This window comes from Dipteris shenzhenensis, chromosome 13, assembly GCF_047967505.1.
Source record: "Dipteris shenzhenensis isolate YYH24624 ecotype China chromosome 13, Dip_SZ_1.0, whole genome shotgun sequence".
NCBI lineage: Eukaryota > Viridiplantae > Streptophyta > Polypodiopsida > Gleicheniales > Dipteridaceae > Dipteris > Dipteris shenzhenensis.
This window is the reverse complement of record NC_141608.1, coordinates 46,530,453-46,552,692: the sequence shown is the minus strand read 5'-3', so window position 1 is coordinate 46,552,692 and position 22,240 is coordinate 46,530,453. Positions and strand designations below refer to the sequence as shown.

At 46.3% G+C, this 22,240-nt stretch overlaps 1 protein-coding gene across 2 annotated transcripts in view; it reads right to left on the bottom strand.

The window, feature by feature from the left end:
• LOC147895481 (uncharacterized) overlaps positions 1–21,984 on the bottom strand; it is a 138,718-nt gene extending 116,734 nt beyond the window's left edge. The window contains exon 1 of one of the 2 annotated variants that reach the window (XM_087384029.1): positions 21,631–21,984. In XM_087384029.1, the coding sequence (XP_087240155.1) occupies positions 21,631–21,915 (285 nt within the window). In that variant the 5' untranslated portion in view covers positions 21,916–21,984. The remainder of the gene's footprint in view (positions 1–21,630) is intronic. The other variant, XM_087384030.1, reaches the window with a different exon arrangement.
• Between the last annotated feature and the right edge of the window lie 256 nt (positions 21,985–22,240).

Below are 22,240 nucleotides of genomic sequence, written 5' to 3'. Positions count from 1 at the left end.
GTGTTAGTGCGTGTTTTCCTCCACTTGAGTAATAGATTTCTTGGCTTGGAAGACCAGTATATCCATTCCTCTGACTCACCTTGCCTGCCAGTTCGGCCATGTGTGTCTATCACCTCAATTTGAAGGAGAACTGGGCAGATTTTCATATTCTAACATTCCTGCTTGATCAGCATCAGAACTGACCGATCTCGCACTCAGTTACTACATGTTGATCCATTACAAGCATCAGCACTACTTGTTGGTATCTGATTGTCATTCTTAACACCACCGTTTTACTTATCTAAACTTTTCACAGCCTTTTTTAAAATGCAAATCCAATAGACAAAAGGACTATGCATGCTGCCCATGTGGCAGCCCCGCTATGCTATGCTTCAGGTGAAACACCCCCACTACTTCACTTACGCCCATAGCCTCTACAGTTACAGCTACGGGCTCCAATATGCCCCTACCCATGACATCGATTGCTCCACCCTCCCCTAGGATAGAGGGGTTGCCACTGACACCATCTCTCCCATCTCTCCCTTCCTCTCCCGCTACAGTTCTCTCTCCCATTATGACACCTACTTTGGAGCGTTCATACACTGTTCTGCACTACTCGACCTTCTTCTCCCCTCTGCCTCTCAGTCAGCCCACGCTCCCATACCCTGCTGGGATCGTGCGAGCATGCGACCTGCCATCGAGGAGACGTCCAGATGGGTCGACGTAGCCAAACGGGAACCTGCAAGGGTAACTCTTTCAGCTACCCTCCTAGAGCAGCAGCAGAGAGCCAGCAAGGCTCTCAACATTAGAGTACGTGGGATTCCCCACACTGAGGCTACACCGATGGCAAATGCGCAGGCATTCATGACCACTACTCTAGGGGCGACTAAGCACAGGATTGAGAGAGCAGGGCGGGTTGGGAGGGACCCCAACCGAGAACAGAGCCTCTTATCATACGGTTCCACGACGCCCAGGCACGACTTTCGGCTTTACATCGTAGGTCAGCCTTATGAGACCAGCCATTGATCTCCATGGATGAGGACCTCACTCCACTACAGGTTGAGGAGAGGCGTTTTCTGTTGCAGCAGCAGGATCAGACCCACAAGGAGGGGAAGTGGGCAATAGTACGAGATGGACGACTCCTTACAGGCCCCCGTCGGGCACCCACCTCTATGAGACCCAGACATCTGAGACCCTATCCCATACCATCTGGAACTGTAATGGTACCTGCCCAGAGCGCCCACTACCAGTAGTCAACGGGTATACATGGGAGTCTACCTTTAGAGATGAGACGAGGGATACAGGAGGGGTTCGAGGGTCAGGAGGAGTTGCAGTCCTTTACAGATCCACGCTTTTGGGGGCCATCTCAATGGAGTAGAGAGATCCACACTCCAGGTTTCTCTGGATCCGGATTCGACACATGGATAGCCGGGATATGTTTATTGCAATTTACTACTTTCTGCCCAAGACCTCCCGCTTTGCCAGAGATATTTGAGGGGAGGATGAGACATCACCATTTGCTGCTCTTTATTAGTCCACTATTGACTTCTCTAGCTGAGGGGAAGTCCTCCTAGTTGGGGACTTCAACAAGCGCCTCCTAGTTTGGGACTTCAACGTGAGGACAGGCGCTCGTCAGGCATCACTCCTCAACTTCAAAGATGATTCCACTCTATTGCCAGACATTGACCTTGAGGCGGCAGGTATGCTACGAGTTTCGGCTGACAGAAGAGGACCGCTCACATCTTATGGGCAGGCCCTATTAGACCTCGGCCGGATGCATGATCTCATTATCTATAATGGTCTTGATAGATGGCCCGCTTCAGATGGCTTCACTTGCTTCCCACATGGGGGCGGCTCCAGTGTTGTGGTCTACATCATGGGATCCCCTACCTTCACATCTCGCATCACTGACTTTACCGTAGCACCTCTCTCTACAGGGGCTAATCATACATTTCTTTTTTTTTAGCATTTCTACCCCCTGCCTCACATCACTTTCTACCCCGTTGAGTTCTTACTCCACCAACCATGATATACGCTTTGATCGCGATCACTCACCTACTTACTTTGGCCATCTGTACATACTTCTCGCATACATTGACTTTATACCCTTATTAGAGGACCGTGCTACCCTAATCACTCACTCACTTCACGAGGCTGCTCTTCACGCCTTCCCCCACACCACCTGCTCCACCCGCCCACCACCACCTAGGACCGTACCCTATAATAGATGGTATGATGATGAGTGTAAGGCTTTATGCCATCAGCTCAGATTCGAAAGAAAAAACAGCCTTTCGAGCGAACCAAAGACGCTATGCAAGTACCTCGTATGGTACGCAGGAAGAAACTTGACTTCGTGCGCCGAACCGAGGAGCTACTGAACATTCTGTTTAGTAACAACTCTAAGGACTTTTGGCGGAGATTTCTAAAGGGACGGTCCCCCCCACCACTCACTGACACTTAGGTATGGTCTGATTATGCACGCACGCTCTATGATATTCCAAATCAGCCAGCCCCTAACCTATTACATATGCCATGCCCCACATCCTGCACCCTCTTCACTAGGGGGGGGGGTAAAAGATGCCGTGATGAAACATCATAATGGCTGAGCGAAGGATCATGAGGGACTATGCACTGAGTTCATTGCATATGGGATTAATCTCCTAGCCCCGATTTTAGCCAAGCTATTTAATGAAGCTTTCTGCTTGGGGTTTCCATGCACCTGGACCGTCAACACTATCTCACCCATCCACAAGACAGGGGATCCCATGAACCCAGAGAACTACAGGACCATTATGATTGGATATGTCATGTCCAAGATTTATGCATCAGTACTTGATTCTGAGGTCAGCAGATTTGCAGAGTGTCGAGGACTCAGAGCGGCGGGACAGGCTGGTTTCAGATGGGATCATGGGACCATGGACCATATTCTCGCGCTCAGATGTATCATCGAGGAGGCGAGGGTACGGAAGTAGAGGGTTTACTATTGCTTTGTGGATTTCTGCAAGGCATTTGACACTATTTCAAGAGCCCGCCTCATATGTTGCCTACAGGATTTGGGTTATGACTAGGAGATCATTTGGGCTGTCATGGCACTTTATGAGCAAGTTTCAGGCAGAGTCCAGACAGGATCTGGATGGACAGATGAGATCATCAGCACTATCGGGGTCAAACAAGGGTACCCATTATCACCTATCTTGTTTGGACTCTACATCGACGAGCTCGAGACGGTGATGCAGGCACAGGGTGGGGCAGGTTGCTCTCTCGCGGGCACGCTGATCCGGATATTACTTTATGCAGATGACATGGCTCTCTTGTCTTCCTCAGCAGAGGGACTCCAAAGACACCTTGACGCACTATAGTTCTTTTGTGAGTCTCATGATTTAAGGTCAACTTGGGTAAAACCAATGGGATCGTCTTTTCTGGACCCATCTTCACTATGAGACCCACGATGCACGCACGCCTGAGCAGAGGATATGCTTCATTGGCTAGACTAGAGAGGCAGTGCTTTCGCTCTCACTTCCAGGTTCCACGGACCAAAGGGTTGCTTTTTGACTCCTTGGTCTGCCCAGCAGGGACGTATGGCAGTCCATGCTGGGGGCCAGACTTGTCAGATACAAAGTGGGCCAGGGTGGAGCAGCTACAGGTTCTCATGTTATCACGGATGATCCGTGGTAAGCCATCCGTTTCTCACCAAATCATCTGGGCGGAGTTTGGGTCACTCCCATTACAGCTAGATGCTGCATTTCAGGTCATTACGTATCTGTACCAAGTCAGGGAGTATGGGGATTACACATCCGGACGTAGCAGGATACCATGGCTAGCACTGTCCTCTTCTATGTGGCACTTGCAGCAGGGGGAGACTAGAGGTGTTGGTATGCACGCACAGAGAGATGGTTTGCAGGACTAGGGCTCCACATGGACAGACTACCTCCTTTCCAAAACAGCATGGATGCTCCTTTCTCTCCCCTCCTATCACACGAGGTCAACCAGGTTATCATGGAGGATCTACTACAGCTACACACATTCCGGACTTGGTTGGGCCCGAGTGATCTTCCAGTGAAGCTGGGCTTCTACAAAGATCACTTCTTACATATCACAACGGAGGGTTTTATTGATCCACCAGGATACACGTAGATTCACCTACCCCACTCGTTGAGGATCTCTCTTAGGCAGTTCCGAATCTCTTCTCACGGACTTTGTATCGAGAGCGGCAGAGCAGAGCGGTTATCCAGGGAGAGGCGCATATGCACACTATGTCACATGCAGGAGGTTGAGATAGAGGAGCATTCCATATTCAGATGTCCTGTTTACTATGAGATTCGAGGGCGTTTCTACTACCTCTTCAGAGACAGTTATAGGGTTTTGGCCCATTTCCTCTCTACCCAAACCAACGATGTTTGGCTGGTTTCATTCATGAGGTGCTAAGACACCGAGATAGGATACTCCGAGCACGGAGACAGGAGCAAGCTTTCCCCCCGACTGATACCTCTCACAGCTCTATCACAGAGTTCTTTCAGCCAGATCACATAGACCCCCACGAGGCGAGACCTTGACGTGACCGTGACCCGGAGCCTGTGACCCGATAGCTCAAACAGAGGGTTGACTCACAGATCATACTTGGGGACATCCCCTCCTTGTTTAGGGTCGGAGCTCGACCGACAGGGGTCACAATGGCCCTAATTAGACGTAGAGCTACGACCAAGAGACGTACTAGGACTGCACCCTTGAGGGGGCATCAGCACTCTATTGCTAACCTCATGCCTCCACTTCCACAGCCTCATCCATCCTGATGTCCTGCTGCTGCTGCTGATGATGATGATGATGATGATGGTTATGATGATGTCGACGATGATGCTGAGATTGATTGATTGATATATACAGTCGAGATATGACTATGTTGTACTTAGGATTTAGTACTACCATTTTGCTTTTTTGCATTCTGCATTGGTATGGATGCTCGTTTAGTAGCTCCACTACCACAACTCATTGTATCAGGTTTTTCACAGTCTCATAGACCCATCGGTCTTCCGAAGACTTTAATAAACTTTCTTTCTTTCTTTTTCTTTCTCAGATCCCATCCTATGCTATTGGTACAACTCTCCCATGTCCTCGTGTGCAGGCTCACTCATGGGGAGTTGTCCTTAAACTCCAACAATAGGACCCTCCCACTCCCCAGCCGCAAGCCACAACCTCCTCAGTCACAAAACCTCTGGGTTGCCCCATCAAAGGGGGTTTGTACCACAGTAGAAGGCAAGAAAATCGGCAAGAGAGCAGGCAGCAAGCGATGATGAGATCCCACGTGGAGTCCTTGCAAGGAGAGCAAATAGATGAGACCCATCTCAAGCACTCAGCCACCCTCGAAAGGCAGAAGTTCTTCGATCTTCTCCCAAAGGTGGAGCCAAAGATTACTACTTAGGTTCCCCCGGCACCCCTCCCCGCCCCTGCCACCATCCCTTCTGCCTGCTCCTTCCCCCACCCCTGCCACCACCCCTTTTGTTTGCTCCCCCGCTCCTCCCCCTCAACCCTCAGCTCAACCCTTTCTGCCTTACTTGCATTCCACCCCACAGCTCCTCTTCCCCCCACCTCTTGCTATCATCACTCTCTTCACCCACTCTCCTTCTAGGTCCAGCTCCCCGCCTGCATCTTACCCTCTTGCAAATGCTGGTGTCCTCGCTACAGCTCCCCGCCGTCGGCCTCTCCTCCCCTGCTCGGTACTCCTTGTTGAGAGGGCCTTCGGGTCCGTAACTATTGTTTATGAGCTCAAAATTCTAAGGGAGGTCATAGGCATGGTTGTATGTCGTTGGCCTAAAACGGCAACATGCCACTGAATGTCAGACCTAAAAACATATGAAGAAACTTTTGTTACAGGTGGCATCTCCTGATGTATGTATCATGTGTAGAGTAGTAGTGAGGGCTGCATTGTGAGTGTGCCCGGCTGTGTAAGGAGTAGACAGGTAGGGGGTTGGACTCGAGGTTGTTTGCAGGCTGCCAGGCACACAGGCTGCAGGAGGTTGCAGAGGGGTATGAGGCTGCCCCAGGCTCTCAATCGAGCTGCCATGTAGGTGCTACATAGGCACCACCTAGATGGGGGGCCAACCAGGCCCCCAACCACGTCAGGTAACCCAACCTGCTCGTCAGGTTCCATCCTACCCTGGTCAGACAGACTGGGTCGGCCAGCTTGGCTGAGGGGGACCCCTATAAATAGGTCAACTACCCTTATTTGGAGGTTTTGCCTAGCAGTAGAGGGCCATTTCCTGAGTTTATGTGCAGTATCTCTATTTACTTTTCGCAATTCATTGCTTGTGGTGTATTTGCTTTCTCTTTTGCTGTTCATTTTCCGCTGCACTCTCACATGGTATCAGAGCCAAAGGTTGCCTGAAGACCTAAGACATGGAGGGCACTTGAAGCCAGTGAACTGCATGGAGTTTCGGGCTGCTGTTCACCCCTTGAACAAGGCATTGAACAATAATCCATCTACCATGGCGATCATTGAGAGCCACAACAGGTTGAAGGTCGTGCTTTACCAAAAAAGACACACCAAAAAAGAAATGCTCTCCAGCATAGAAGATATCATAACCAGCAAAATGGCCTATTTGACCAGCATACATATGCTAATTATGCTCTTGCAAAGCAATTATATCAGGCTGCAATTGCCTGATATACATCCATACCAGTTTCCATTTGCGACTATCACACATTCCCTGTACATTGAGAGTAACACACTTCAGATGATCAAGCATATTTACAGTTATGGGACAGGTATGTACAGCAACTAACGGGCTTGTTTGAAGAGGAGCGTAAGGAGGCATGGACTGTTCGAGGGTCCAGCAAGGGGCAACGTGTTTGAATGGCGTTGTCAGATCAGAAAGGACATGTTTCCAGGGCCAGGACAGCAAGGGCGTGAAGGTACTTTAGGCAGCAAGCCTCATCATTGTCTTCTCCAGCCTTATCCTCTGTCCTTCCTTCAATCCCATTTTCTACTTTCTTTCCCACCCACCCTCCCCTTTTCAGTTCTACTTTCTCTTCCTTCCGACATGGCTACTCTTTCTAAGATGGCTGAGAACAAGGTGAAGATTCCAGTATTACCCACGTTTCCAGTGGACTATCAATTGGATGGGAACAATTACGGTGTATGGGGAGTCATGATAGAGTCGGTCTTGCAGTCATATGATCTTGAAGACTTCATTTTGGTGGGGGTTCTGAGGCCAAATCCCCTTTAAACAAACCTAGGGATCCTGCAAGGGTACGTTCTTTCATTTTCTTCAATTGTACGCCTCGAATCATTGATCATGTTTTAAGCACATGACGGTAGCCAAAGGGATTTGGAAGCACTTGGCATCCTTGTACAACAAAACTTCTCCTATGAAGAGAGTCTCTCTTGAGGTCCAAATGTGAGTGTTGGATCCCACAAAGTCATCAACCATGTGGGAATACATCAACAAGCTCTAGAAACTTCGGTAGGAGAGTCTTTAGGAAGGAAAGGATATTTCATCTTAGGAAATGGCCATTACAATGCTGTCGCATCTCTCTTCCTAGTATTCTGCCTTTTATTCATCCTTGATCACCAGTGGGAGGATGAATACGCTTACTTGGGGGGAGCTGGTACCTATGGTGCTCGACTAGGAGTAGCACTTCAGAGACCTTCCTAGGGTGTTAGTTCAGAGGCTGGCAGTTCCGCATAATAAGGGAAGGAACCAAGGTAGAAGGACCTCTTCTAACAAGGAGATAGATGCATTGAAGGAAGCACTCAAAGCAGAGCATACGTGCAATCACTGTGGCCAGAAAGGTCACTATTGGAGGAATTTCCCTCAATGGACATCCAATAAGAGCCCCGGTCCCTCATACCAAAGCTGTTACTCCAACATTTGTGCATCTTGAGATTCTCGACTCTCTAGCATCTCCCGTTGGAGAGGGGCTTGCACAAGATCCCAAAACCTGGATTCTGGATAGTGGAGCTTCTCAAAATATGTGGCCATCCCCAACAGGATTGAATAACTTCGTGACCATCGGAGGCGACATTTGCAAAAGGAGATAGTTCAACTATTAAGGTTCGTGGTGAAGGCAGTCTCAACATTATTCCTAACTGCAGAGGAGGGAAGCACTCCTCTCAGGTACTATTTGTTCCGTCCTTTGGGTTTAAAGTATTGTCAGTGCATGAGACATGCAAACTTGGCACAACGGTATTGTTCAATGTAGAGGTCAGGGATAAAGCAACCGGCCAAGTAGTTTGCACTGGTACAATAGATCGTGGTATTAATACATTGTCAGCACTCTCTTCAATCATTGGGACCCCTCAAGGTGACCTACGGCATTTCAAGGTCAATTGAACATTGATGGCAGATGCGCTACGGCGAGCTGCAAGGGAACAGATGGTTCTTGGGTTATCTGATGAGGGCAGCAAGTACGAGCATTGCCGCTCATGCTTATGAGGGAAGAAGCATCGAGAAGAATGCTACTAGGTGGGCTTCTAAACCCCTTGAGATGGTTCATGTGGATCTCTGTGGCCCTATGACGGTCCCGAGCCTTGGGGGCGCATTGTATTTCATGCTACTGGTTGATGATCAAATTCACATGGGTGTATTTTCTGGCTCTAAAGGCCTTGGCATATTCCCGGTTTCAAGAGTGGTGTGCTCTCATGGAGAATTAGTCCAAGTTGACCGTTAAAGCCCTTAGCGCTGACAAGGGTGTTGAGTTCTGTTCCCAGGTCTTTGACGTGCTTTGTGTGGAAAAGGGCATCCGGCAAGAGTTTGCCAACACAGGTACTGCTTCTAAGGCAAGGGTGGTGGAGAGGAAGAACAGAATTGTAGTGGAGATGTGTCGGACCTTGCTAGCGCATTGTTATGTTTCCCGTTTTCTCTGGGCAGAGGCTACAGCTATGGCAGTCCACTTTGGAGGTTTTGCCTAGTAGTAGAGGGCCTTTTGTTGAGTTCTTGTGCAATCTCTCTCTTTCAATTTCGTAGTTCTTTTTTTGTAGTGTTTGCTCATTCTTTTGCTATTCATTTTCTATTGCACTCTCACAACTTCTTGATCCCGTCCTTGTCAGACGTGTGCAATTGAATAGCCACTTGCATGAAAAATTTCACGTAGTGGTTGACTGACTCTATGAACTAGCTCGAAGAATTGGGCGTGAAGACGGTACATGTATTGAGGTAGCAAGAATCAGGCTCAAATGTCCTTAAGAACTCCGCCCAATCGTAGTGAGCTATTTCTAGCACGTCACTATACTGCTCTGTGTGCCACTTGTGTCACCAAGTAACGCCTTCACTTGTCAAGTGCATGCAAGCCAACTTCTCATTGTCTTGCATCTCAACAACGAGAAAGTAACTATCAAACTAGTTGGGCCAAGACAAGAGAACTAATGCTTTTGTCTTTCCATTCGTCTCTGTCAAAGTTCAGCTTCCTTGGAAAATATGGTCTGGCTTGAGGTGGAACTGGTTGGTCAAGCTCTATTGCTTTGAACTAGAGCAATGACAATAGCAAAGCTTGATGCCGTTCCTCCTTTTCTACTTGTGCCACTCAGAGGCAATTGTCTTTGGCTTTATCTGGCCTCTTAACATACTCTACGACTTGCTGACATGGCATCTAACTCTGCTGCTGATGCAACCTGCCATGTGGCAGCTTGCAACTGTTCCTGGTGCCTACGCCTATCTGCAGACTTCCTGCTAACTGTACTGCCACTGCAGGTCAGACCTTGGGCACAGGTCTGAACCCCTGCTGCTGTGGGCTGGAGAGCTGCCAGCAAGGCAGCCATGCCATCGGCTGCAGATACTAACTATGAGGAGTTGATGTGAGTGGGTCCAAGCTCGCAATCCGTGTTTCATGCTCAGACAAAGCATATTGGGATGCAGTACCATTGTGTTTGGGAGAAGCTGCTTGATGAAGTGATCTTGCTCAGCTTCTGTAAGACGGAGGACAACATGGCGGCCCTATTTACCAACCCACTTTCACAGCAGCTGCTTGGTGCTCACTCCAGCCCCCTAAGGTTGATTCACCATCCAAGAGCTGAGAGGCGGTGTTAGAGGTGGCATCTCCTGATGAATATATCATGTGTAAAGTAGGAGTGAGGGCTGCATTGTCGGTGTGCTTGCCCGTGTGAGAAGTAGACAGAGTAGGGGGTGGATTCGAGGTTGTTTGCAGGCTGCCATGGAGGTACACAGGCTGCGGCAGGTTGCAGGGCCTCTCCCCCTTGATGTATTTATTCATTCTTCGGAGGTTTTGCCCGGTAGTGAGAGGGGGTGTTAGAGATGGTATCTCCTGATGTATATATCATGTGTAGAGTAGGACTGAGGGCTGCATTGTGGGTGTGCCCACTCATATGAGGAGTAGGCACATAGGGAGTGGATTCGAGGTTTTTCACAGGCCACCATGGGGTGCACAAGCCACGGGAGGATGCAGTGGGTGTGCCCATGGGTCCTTAGTTGAGCCGCCATGTAGGTGCCACATAAATGCCACCTAGGTGCTTGGGCTGGGGGGCCAACTAGGTAACCAATCGAATCGGGTGACCCCGACTTGCTAGCGGGTTCCACCCTACCCTAGTCGGCCAAGTCCTAACAGACTGGCTCGGCTGGGTTGGCTAAAGGGGGGGGCTATAAATAGGGCCTCTCCACCTTTTTGTATTTATCCATTCTTTGTGGAGGTTTTGTCCAGTAGTAGAGGGCCTTTTCCTTAGTTCCTGTGCAATCCCTCTCTTTCCATTTTGCAATTCATTTGCTTGTGGTGTTTGCTCTCTCTTTTGCTATTCATTGTCATGACATGATTATTTGTATTAGATCCTAGTGGATCATTCTAGGGAATCTGGCGATTACCCTATGGTTGTAACATTGTAAATTGGCCAATTGAATATAATAAAATATGCACGTATGCATTAGGTCCTAGGATGGTTAGGAAAGGGTAGCATTGTGCATGGGTATTGCATTAATCAATGGTAGGCATAAAGAGTCATAGGCTAAGGGTAGAATAATGGGGTATGCCCAAAGGATGTGATCCCAAGAGGCATGAGGGTTGAACTCTCTCGTGTCATTCATGGCGTGTGAGTATGGGCATTTGCATGCATATGGATTGTAGCTTGTGTGGAGCATGTAGAGAAGAGTCTAGCAAAAATACACTCATGTGGGCACTCGTTCCACCCCATTTGGAGGGCTAATGCTTCTCAATTTATGCATCATCTACACACATGTGGGACAAGTGGTATCAAAGCCAAGATCCTCTGACTGTGAGAGCCGCCATGTGGAAGTTGCAATAGGCGTCGACATCAGCGTGATCATCAAGAGCATAAACAAGGAGCCCCTCCTTCCATTTTTCCTCGTTCCTATCTGTCGCACAGTCTACGCGTGACAAGTCTATTATCAATATATCCCCCCAAGAAAACAAAAAAGTCTCCAACCTGCAGAGACTCCACCGTCGTACCTTCAGTCACCGCTTATTTAAGGCTGCCCACTACGGCTGGAGGGACATGCCACGTAGCTTAGTCTCCGAGGCTCCCCCTATTTAAGGTAGCCCCCATCACTTTTACCCCGCGAATAGCTGTCGATGGCCGCCTCCTCTTGTAATAAGATTGTGCGCAGTAGCACAGCAAGCAATCGCCCACGTGGCGAATGCTGTCACGAGCGCCGCATAGCCGGTGACCTTCACCAGCCATGTAGATTGCCTACCACCTCTGCAGCCCGCAGACTGGCTGCCTCCCGCCATGTGTCGTCCGCCGCCAGCTCTGCGGCCTCTGTCGTGAGCCATCTCTGCAGCCTCAGGCCGCGAACCGCCTCTGCCCCCTTGCCACCGTCATCATTAATTTCCCCCCGCTTCATCCTTACGCTTTATAATTACCCCCCCCCTTCCATTTCGAAAACCCCCCTCCCCTTGCATTTCAAAAAAAAAAAATCCCCCCCCCCCCCTCTTTCCCCCATATCGGAATTCTTTCCCTCTCCCTTAATTCCCTCCAGGTACCCCTTGTTTCCCCTGTAATTTCCCTTTTATCTTTTCCGCCCCCTTACCTTGCCATTAAAAAAAAAAAAGAGAGAAAAAGAAGGGACTAGTATATATCCCAAGAGTTGGAGCAGCACCGTGAGTCGTGGCTGGAACGTGGAGTGGGCGCTTCATCGAACAGGCGTGGGAAAGTACCTCTAATTTTGAACTCCCTTTTTCTATCTCATTTAAGTTCATTCACACACTCGTAGCTCATCACGAGTTTAATTTGAAAACTTGATTAGTTCCATTGCGTTTCCAAAACATGGACGATAATCAAGAATTCACACCTGAAAATGTTTCACAACTCATGTTAAACCTCATGGGAACAACACCTTACACCCCTATCTACCACGTATTTGATCCATCATTTGATAACCCTCAGCCACCTACCGAACCTCCACCAAGGACATTATCACCGCCACACTACCCGGACAATGCAATCCAAGAATTTCTTCAAGGATTGTTGGCAGTCATAAGTGACACAATTCAAAGGGAAATGCCCTTAAAAAGGAAATTATTTGAAGATCAGGCAGACCCTTTAGAAAAGACTAAGAAAAGAAGGTTTGATCCTAAGGAGCGGCTTGAGTTTCCGAAGTACAACGGGGCTAGGCATCTTGAGAAACTCCTCGATTGGATTAGACATTTCCAATTGTACTTCGTACAATTTGATCATACGGAAGATGAGAAGTTAGCACTGGCTACTCTACATTTAGAAAAGGATGCACTACCTTGGTAGTCCATGCACCAATCGGAAAGTAGTCCCATCAAGGAGTGGTCTAAATTCTTGGAAGAATTAAAGACAAAGTTTCTCCCGCTTAAGTATAAGGAAGACCAAATGTTTAAATGGAAGAGCATACTCCCACTTGCGTTGATCCTCGCGCATCATAGCCTCTCTATAGCAAGAAGGCTCCCGCAATCAGTAAGCATCACATAGTCTACCCCTGGAACAAACCTATCAGGCGGTCTAGACACTCTAGATGATCTTCTCAAGGGCATTTCAGCTTGCTGTCCCACCTGCATATCAGCCACATTTGGCTCATCATTTCCACCAATCGATGATCCATCATCTATCCTTGATTGTATACCTGTGGAAGTACTTGGTGGTATCATTTCTTGCACATTTGGTGCATGGACAGCTTGCTGTCTATCAACATATGCAGGTGGATTCACATCTTGAAAAGTGATTCTCCTCATTTCCACATCCCTCATGGGTGCCTTATGCACCTTCTTCTCATTGAAGACTACATCATGACTGCGTATGATCTTCTTTGCTTCTGGATCTCAGAGACGATAGCCCATCTCTCCACTTTCACCTCTTTCGAAGCTCTTTTGGCACATGTAATGACCGCTACTGAAAATAGAACCTGAGATGTCTCAAAACATGGACGCCATTGCATAATCAGACTCAGCAAGAAAATATGCAAATATCTCTCTTCTGTTGGAACTCCAAAATCCCAACTGATGAGTGAGAAATGGGAGTCAACACTTATCCCCTACCATGTGGCATAAATCTAAGGTTTCAAAACCTTAGAATGAAAAATGCATAACAGAGAGACGAAATCCAATACACAGAGACCTATAACTCTGAAAATACTCCACCGAATCGTGCAAGAACTCACAGGTAGGGGTTTTTAGGCATCCGGAATGCAATGGGACAGAGGGTTTTGGAAACCGTGGTCTCAATCACTGGGTCCAACACACGGACTGAAAAACGTTTTTGGAAACAGAACTGTTTGTAAACTCCACCGGAGTGCGAATGATGAGCAACATCAAAGTTTTAAGACCTCCTGAGTCCACTGGAATTGACAGATCTGCAAATGGTTGCTCCAAACTTGAGTTCCAACACCCAGGTAGAAAAACGTAGAAACTGACACAATGAGTCAGAAATCCAATGAAATGATCCCAAATTCAAGAATGAAGGTGTTTCCAAGCTCCTGAAGTGAAATGGATACCAAAAGCAAGCAATAGTTGCCTCTATAAGTCAATACGGAGTCTCTGTCATCGAACGGAACAGGGAAAAGCTTAAAAAACGACTTTTTCTTTGAAAACACTTAACAGGCTCTCAAAACCACTTCGCAAAATCGAAGTGACTTTTCCAAAGGTTCCTTCAAGGTCTCTGCGCACTCGGATGCAAGTAAAATCACCCGCAAAGCTTCGCACAAAGCTTCTCCTTCCTCCCACAGAGTTGCTGAGCTTCCAGGCATTCACGCACGCTCAGCTAGATCACCCGGGTTCTGATACCAATTGAGAGTGCTCTCAACGGAAGCAAGAACGAAAGAGGGAGAGAAGATACAGAGAGCCACACAAGTTTTTAGTGGGTGCAGAACACCCTAATCTTCTTTTTCATTCATTTATATATGTGTTTGAGTATTGTACATAACCGGGGTAAAGGCACAGCGACCTTTAGCCCCCATAGGAACTCCTAAACCCGACTAAATTAAAGGACGCCATTAGATTGGCCGAGGCAGCGGAAGGAGAGAGAAGTAACATATGAAGCGTCAACTTCACAAAGTAGACCCTTTGTTCGATCAGCTAACTCTACGAAATGGACGATGCTTTCCTAGGCAAGTGGGAGTACGAACAATCAATAGTAAACCAATAGGAAAATTTAATCTAGGTGGACGTGTGAAACCTCCATTCATGTCTCCTCAAGAAAGGGATAGATTGTTTAAGGAAAGAAAATGTTTTGGATGCAAAAAGGGGACAGATCATAGATTCTATGATTGTCCAGAGTTAAAGAAGAAGATGGGTAAGACCAATGTAACTAGGGCTTCTCACCCTAAGCAAGAGGGTGAACCTTCTTGTAAAAATATTGAAAATAATAAAAAGAGCAATAATGCTAGTTTGCATTACAACTTTGGTCGACACGACTTATTTAAGTTACATGGATATGTTGGGGGTCGAAGCCCGAACATACTAATCACGAAGGTCAACATTTAGAGTTCCTTAAGCAATTCGATGATGGATTTGCTAGTGATGATCGGCATGAGTTGCCTATCTCTAGACCTGAAGATTATACTATTGAGTTGATTCCAAGGTCCTCTCCTCCATGTAGAGCTCCCTATCGAATGAATAAGGTAGAGCTAGAGGAGGTAGAAAAGCAAGTTGCGGACTTACTAGAGAAAGGTCTAATCAGGCCAAGTAGTTCGCCTTTTGGGACTGCAATCCTTTTGGTAAAGAAGAAGGATGGAACCTTTAGGACGTGTATTGATTATAGAGCCCTTAACAAGTTGACAATTAAGAATAGGTTTCCTATACCTAGAGTTGATGACTTCTTAGACTCCTTGAAAGGTGCCAGGGTATTCAGCGAATTGGATTTAAAGTTAGGATATCATTAAGTTAGGATGAGGGAAGAAGACGTGCATAAGACTGCCTTTAGAACACAAACACGACATTATGAATTTGTAGTTATGTCCTTTGGGTTGACTAATGCACCTGCTACCTTTTGTAGGCTAATGAGAAGAGTTCTTCAACCATACATAGGCAAGTTTGTAGTTGTGTTCTTTGATGATAATTAATTTTTGGCCAAAACGAAGAAGAACACAAGCAACATCTTGCACAAGTGATGGAATTGCTTTGAGAGAGCCAACTCTTCCTGAATATAAAAAAGAGTGAGTTGTTTAAGAAGGAAATAGAATATTTAGGCCATGTCATCAATGAACATGGAATTCAGGTTGATCCAACCAAGGTGAAAGCTATAAAGGAATGGCCTGTCCCTACGAATGTACATTAACTAAGATCTTTTCTTGGTTTATGTAGCTATTATAGGAGATTCATCTTGAATTTCTCTAAGATTGCATCACCACTTTACTGATCTACTTAAGAAGCAATCAATGTATCACTGGGGTGATAGACATTCGAGTGCCTTTGAGAATTTGAAGGTTGCTTTAATGACTAGCCCTGCGTTAGTTTTGCTGGATTTTGATAAGCCTTTCTTTGTCATATGTACAGATGCTAGTGGTACATCCATTGGAGCCGTACTAATGTAAGAGGGACATCCCATAGCCTTTGAAAGCTGAAAACTTCAAAGTGCTAAATTAAAGTATAGCACGTATAAGAAGGAACTATTAGCCATAGTTCATGCTTTGAAGTTATGGAGACATTATCTTTATGGATCCGACTTCAAGGTTAAGACAGATTATCAGAGTATTAAACATTTGTTTTCTCAACCAATAGTTTCACCTCGGCAAATCAAGTGGGCAGAATATCTTCAAGGGTTTGGACAACCTGAGTTAGAATATCAACCTAGTAACGAGAACATAGTTGCAGATGCACTAAGTCGTAGACCGAGTGTAAACTATGTTTCCGTAGTGAGAGAAGAATCTCTTAGTGCGATGAAGAACACCTACAAAGGTGATAAAGAATTTGGGATTATCTATGATGCGTTACTTCAAGGACAAGGTGATTCCTTAGAGGGATATGCAATTCATCATGGGTATCTTTTTAAAGGACGTTTCATTTGTGTACCCTCCACTTTTAAATCCCTAGTTTTTGAAGAGATGCATAGTAGTCCCTATTATGGACATAGAGGTATTAGAGGAGCCGTTGATAGAATTGAAAGATATTTCTATTGGTCAGGATTGATAAAGGACGTAACTACTTTAGTCCAACAGTGCTTAACTTGTCAAAAAGTTAAGAGTGATCATGGTAAGAACCAAGATTACTTCAGCCATTACCCATACCTAAGCGAGAGATGGGAGCATATCACCATGGACTTTCTGTCAGGATTTCCAAAGACAAGGACACAAAATGAGCAAATTCTTACCGTTATAGATAGACTTAGTAAACAGACGCATTTCATTCCATGTAAGAAGAACATCACTGCCAGAAACTGCTAAGTTATTTATTAAAGAAATCTTTAGATTACATGGATTACCTAAATCCATTACATCAGATAATGATCCCAAGTTCCAAAGCCAATTCTGGCAAGCTCTTTTCGAGGACTTAGGAACTAAATTGCAATTCTCCACTACATATCACCCATAAACTGATGGGCAAAGTGAAATAGCTAACCAAGCTATTATCCAGTTGTTGCATAGTTATGTCCATGACAATCCTACCCTATGAAAATTATATTTACCTCTATTAGAGTTTGCATATAACAACTCTACCCATTATGCTACCCGCAAGGCACCATTTGAGATCATCTATGGCCAAGTTCTTCCCACGCCTGTTGCACATTTAGGAGATAGGATTTTGGCAACTGATCAGTTTGCTAAAGATGTGCAGGAAGTACTTATATAGGTTAAATCACATATTTAGCGAGCTCAAGAAGCGTACAAGAAGGCTGTGAATAAGAAGCAAAAGGATGTACATTATGAGAAGGGAGATTGGGTTCTTTTAAAGATTGACAAAAGGCGTATAAAGACAATCCGAGGAAATACCAAGTTTGTAAAGCTAGCAGTAAAATACTATGGACCTTTCCATGTTTCAGATGTTATACATCCAGAAGGAACTCCAACATCATACAGGTTGACATTGCCTACTAGCTGGAGGACAAAGAATGGTTTCCATGTTAGTATCTTGAAGCCATTTAAAGGTGAACCATCGGTGAGGCCTATTGAAGAAGAAGAACCAGAACTTGAAGACGGGGTAGAATTACTTGTTTCGGAACGAATACTATTCCATGAGGTCAAGAGTACCAGGAATAGACAGAGATCTCGATATTTGGTAAAGTTTAAAGGATATCCTATGGAAGATGGTCAATGGTTGATGAAGATCACTTGAAGGATTACCCCACACTTGTTGAAGATTATTTGAAGGCACACAGATGAGGACATCTGCTTTTCTAAGCAAGAGGGCATGTCATGACATGATTATTTGTATTAGATTCTAGTGGATCATTCTAGGGAATCTGGCGATTACCCTATGGTTGTAACATTATAAATTGGCCAATTGAATATAATAAAATATGCATGTATGCATTAGGTCCTAGGATGGTTAGGAAAGGGTAGCATTGTGCATGGGTATTGCATTAATCAATGGTAGGCATAAAGAGTCATAGGCTAAGGGTAGAATAATGGGGTATGCCCAAAGGATGTGATCCCAAGAGGCATGAGGGTTGCACCCTCTCGTGTCATTCATGGCGTGTGAGTATGGGCATTTGCATGTATATGGCTTGTGGCTTGTGTGGAGCATGTAGAGAAGAGTCTAGCAAAAATACTCACGTGGGCACTCCTTCCACCCCATTTGGAGGGCCAATGCTTCTCAATTTATGCATCATCTACACACATGTGCATCCCTACATTCAAGAACATGACATTCATTTTCCGTTGCACTCTCACAACTTCTGATCTAGTCCTTGTCAGATGCCTGCAAGAATCGAATAGCCACTTGTGTGAAAAATTTCACATGGTGGTGGACCGACTCCGCGGCCCCTTGAACTAGGTCAAAGAACTGGGCGTGAAGACAATCCATGTATTGAGATGGCAAGTACCAGGCTGTCCACCCAATTGTAGTGAGCTATTTCTAGCACATTATTTTAGTCCTTTGTGCGGCACTTGTGTCACCAAGTAACGCCTTCGCCTGTCAAGTGAATGGAAGCCAACTTCTCGTTGTCTTGCTTCTTAAAATGAAAAAGTAACTCTCGAATTGGTTGAGCCAAGACAAGAGAGCTAATAGTTCTGTCTTTCCGTTCGTCTCTATCAAAGTTCAGCTTCCTTGGAAAAGATGTCCTGGTTGGAGGTGGAACTGGTCAGTCAAGCTTTATTGGTTTGACCTAGAGCAATGACAATAGCAAATCTCGATCCTGTTCCTCCTTTTCTATTTGTGCCCCTCTGAGGCGATCGTCTCAGGCTTTATCTAGCCTCTTAACATACACTACGACCTGCTAGCATTGCATCTAACTGCACTGCTGATGCGCCCTACCATGTGGCAGCTTGCAACTGTTCCTGGTGGCTGCAGACTTTCTGCTAACTGTACAGCTGCTGGGGTCAAAGCTGTATAGCACATGCTCACAATCCGTGTTTCATGCTCGGACAAAGCATATTGAGATGCCGTGCCATTATGTTTGGTTACAAAGCCACTCTCACAGCTGCTGCTTGGTGCTCACTCCAGCGCCCTAAGGCTGATTCACCATCCAGGAGCTGAGAGGGGGTGTTAGAGGTGGCATTTCCTGATGCATATATATCATGTGTAGAGTAGGAGTGAGGGCTGCATTCTGGGTGTGCATGCCCATGAGGAGTAGACAGGTAGGGCGGTCGATTCAAGGTTGTTTGCAGGCCGCCAAGCTGCGGGAGGTTGCAGGGGGTGCGAGGCATTTTACACCTGCCCCTGGGCCCTCAATTGAGACACCATGTGGATGCCACACAGGTGCCACCTAGGCGCCTGGGCTGGAGAGCCAACCAGGCTCCCAACCAAATCGGGTGACCCGACCTGGTGGCCGGGGTCCACCCTACCCTCGTCGGCCAGTCCTGACTGGGTCAGTGAGGTTGGCTGAGGGGGGGCCCTATAAATAGGGTCTCTGCCCCTTGTTGCATTTAGTCATTCTTTGGACATTTTGCAAGCAGCTTGGTCGATAAAGGGGCAACATGCTTTCCACATTGAGATGGTGTCTCTAGTCTATACAATAGATGGACTGAGTCTAAAATATTCAAGACAATCCCCCCCCTCACCAACAATGACTTGAGGTCTCTCTAGAGGACAGAATTTGGGAGACGGTTGCCAACATCACTGCCTAGAATATCTAGGTAGCGCGTTGCAGTTTGGTGATGGGGGAGCAGCAGACTCGGCCTACAGCCACCCTCCTCTCATCAACGTATGGCATAATATCATCTATACCTTGCAAACCACTTTGGAGCAGGGAAGGAAAGGGTCTAGGAACCACCAAAAGGCAGGTGTGTATCTGCAGGGCATGGCTTCCAAGCACCTTTTATCAAGGAATCTAATGGTTGTAAAGCCCTCCACCTTGGTTGTTGGTACCTATTCCCACGATACTGTAGGCATTGGGATGGGATACTGAGAAGCAGGTTACATAGCAGCCGGCGGTATTTTTTTACTAGATAGCGTCCAATGGATTGCTGATCTATGCTTTTCAAAAGTTTCTAATAGGTGGTTCTTTCCTTTGGGGGGGAAAAAAAAGAGATGTTGTAGACACCTAATTTGTCGATACCTTGGATCTACACCACTTATGCTCCACCAGTGGTTATTGGCGTTGCAGAATAGTCTTGCACACACTGTCGCATGCTTGCTTGATTAAGTAAAAGGCATGTTGCTTCATAGCTCACTCTTGACTTTGGTTTCTGCTTCCTATTACCTGGTTCTTGTCGAGGGACACTTCTAGGTTATTGTGCTCGGATGTGACTCCCGGACTTCGCTTATCTTGCCGCTTGAGTATTCTTGGCCTCAATGTCAGCACTCACAAGCTTTTTCAGCAATTCTCGCAACTCGGTCTTTGGAGGTAATTTCTCAACCACTGGCGGCCATACATTCAGTTTCTAGGGAGCATCAAGATATAGGCACCACTCTTCCTTGTACTCCTTTATCACATGTTGTAAATATGGATAAATTATGCCTTGGCGTGAAGGTTTCAGCTGTCAAGGTTTCCGCTTCCAGTAAAGCGCTCTGTCCACTTGGTCTTTGGCATTGTCATACATAATATACAATATCACCCATAATTCATCACACTCAAATACTATTATTCTCACATCCTCTCAAAATTTTGAACTTGCTTAACCAAATAATTCATCACATTGGCCTTGGTTGGGCAAGGTAAACTATCCAGTTGTTCCTATAAATGTTGTCGCTTGCTTTACATTGTTAGCTATATGCTATTGCTTGGAACTGGTACGACTAACCTCAATCCTCTGTCTATATGGATATCCATCAAGTGTCTGAAGAAAGACGTGGTAATCCAGCCCCTCCGAGGTATTGGAGCTCTGAGTCAAGACATGAATTCTTGGTACACCATCTCCCTTTGATGTGGACGAATGGAGCTAAGGAATCTCAAGGACCTGCCCAAATGCCTCCCCAATGGTGTGTAAAAGCTTGAATTACACTTTGGGAAGGTCAAGGAATCAAATGGTGAGGATGAGTCTCAAGTATCGGGTCAAAGTAGAGGTGGTATGGCATCATGAAAGCCAGCCTTCCTCTCCCAAAGGGAAGAGGGGTGAGAGTAAGAACTGAATGGCAGCCTTGGGGTATCAAAATCAACCCCTACCAACCGCAAGGTTTTGCAAGTTCTTTTAATGATCCTTACAACAAATACAGTTGTTACCGTTTTTCCTTTCCCTTGAACTTATAGTAGAGTGTCTGATCTGCATCGATTTTGTGTATCCCAAATTAGCAAAATACTTCTTAATTCTATTGTAGCACCCTGCCCTCATAGCATATTATGCCAAGGCATTAGAGAATCATGCATTAAAAAAAATCAGCTTCTTTTGTATGGAGCTCTCTAAAGCGTCTTCAGTACTACAAGCAATGGAATCTTCTATAGTTGATGTCTGCTAGGCTAGCATCTTGAGGAAATCCTCTAACATGTGCTCAATGCTCCAGTCCGTGCAATGCTATCTAAATACTCATTTGATTCCTGTTGTCAATTTCAATATGCACAAAGATATGGACATGAATAATACAACCTCACACGTTTGTTATGAGCAAGCAGCTCGTTGATTCAAAACAAAAAGAAAGTAGACGATGGCGCGGTGTAGATAGAAATGAGCTTGAAATAGCTCTGTGGATTTGAGGGCAAACCTGCCCAACTGCCGCACAGGTTGCCATAACAGAAAACAGAGCCTGGCCGGACTCTGGTCCTATCAGCGCCATCACAGTCCTTGCTCTCCCGTTGGCTGCCAGATCATCAAGCAAGGGACTGTCGTTACAGACGAAGGACAGTCGAGATTGCAGGCGAAGGCTGATGAGCGCTCGAGGACGTAAAATGCGTAGGTGAGCATGGCATGTGGGAGATGAAGAACGAGAACGGGAGAGGGGACCTGGAGGTGGTGGGTAACGGGGGAGGGAGAGGGTGAAGAAGCCCATAAGGGAGCTTGAGGAACTCGACAGCTCTCAGCTGACTCCTATAAGCTCCAGAGCTCACTTCGAGTGACTCTGGACTCTGAGCCTTCAATTCACGACCTGGACGTATTTTCACGTGCATGGTATCTCTTTTCCGCAATCTGCATGTCATTCTTTCTTGGAAGCATAAAAGGGAAATTCCTAAGAAGTAGGGTCAATGGGAAAGGGCAAGACCATGATTAAACTAAGGGATACATGGGAGGAGTTAAAGAATGATGGACGGTAGGGGGCATTAACCACGAGCGCTAAGTGAGATTTGAGAGGGGGGATGATTAAACTAAGGGATACA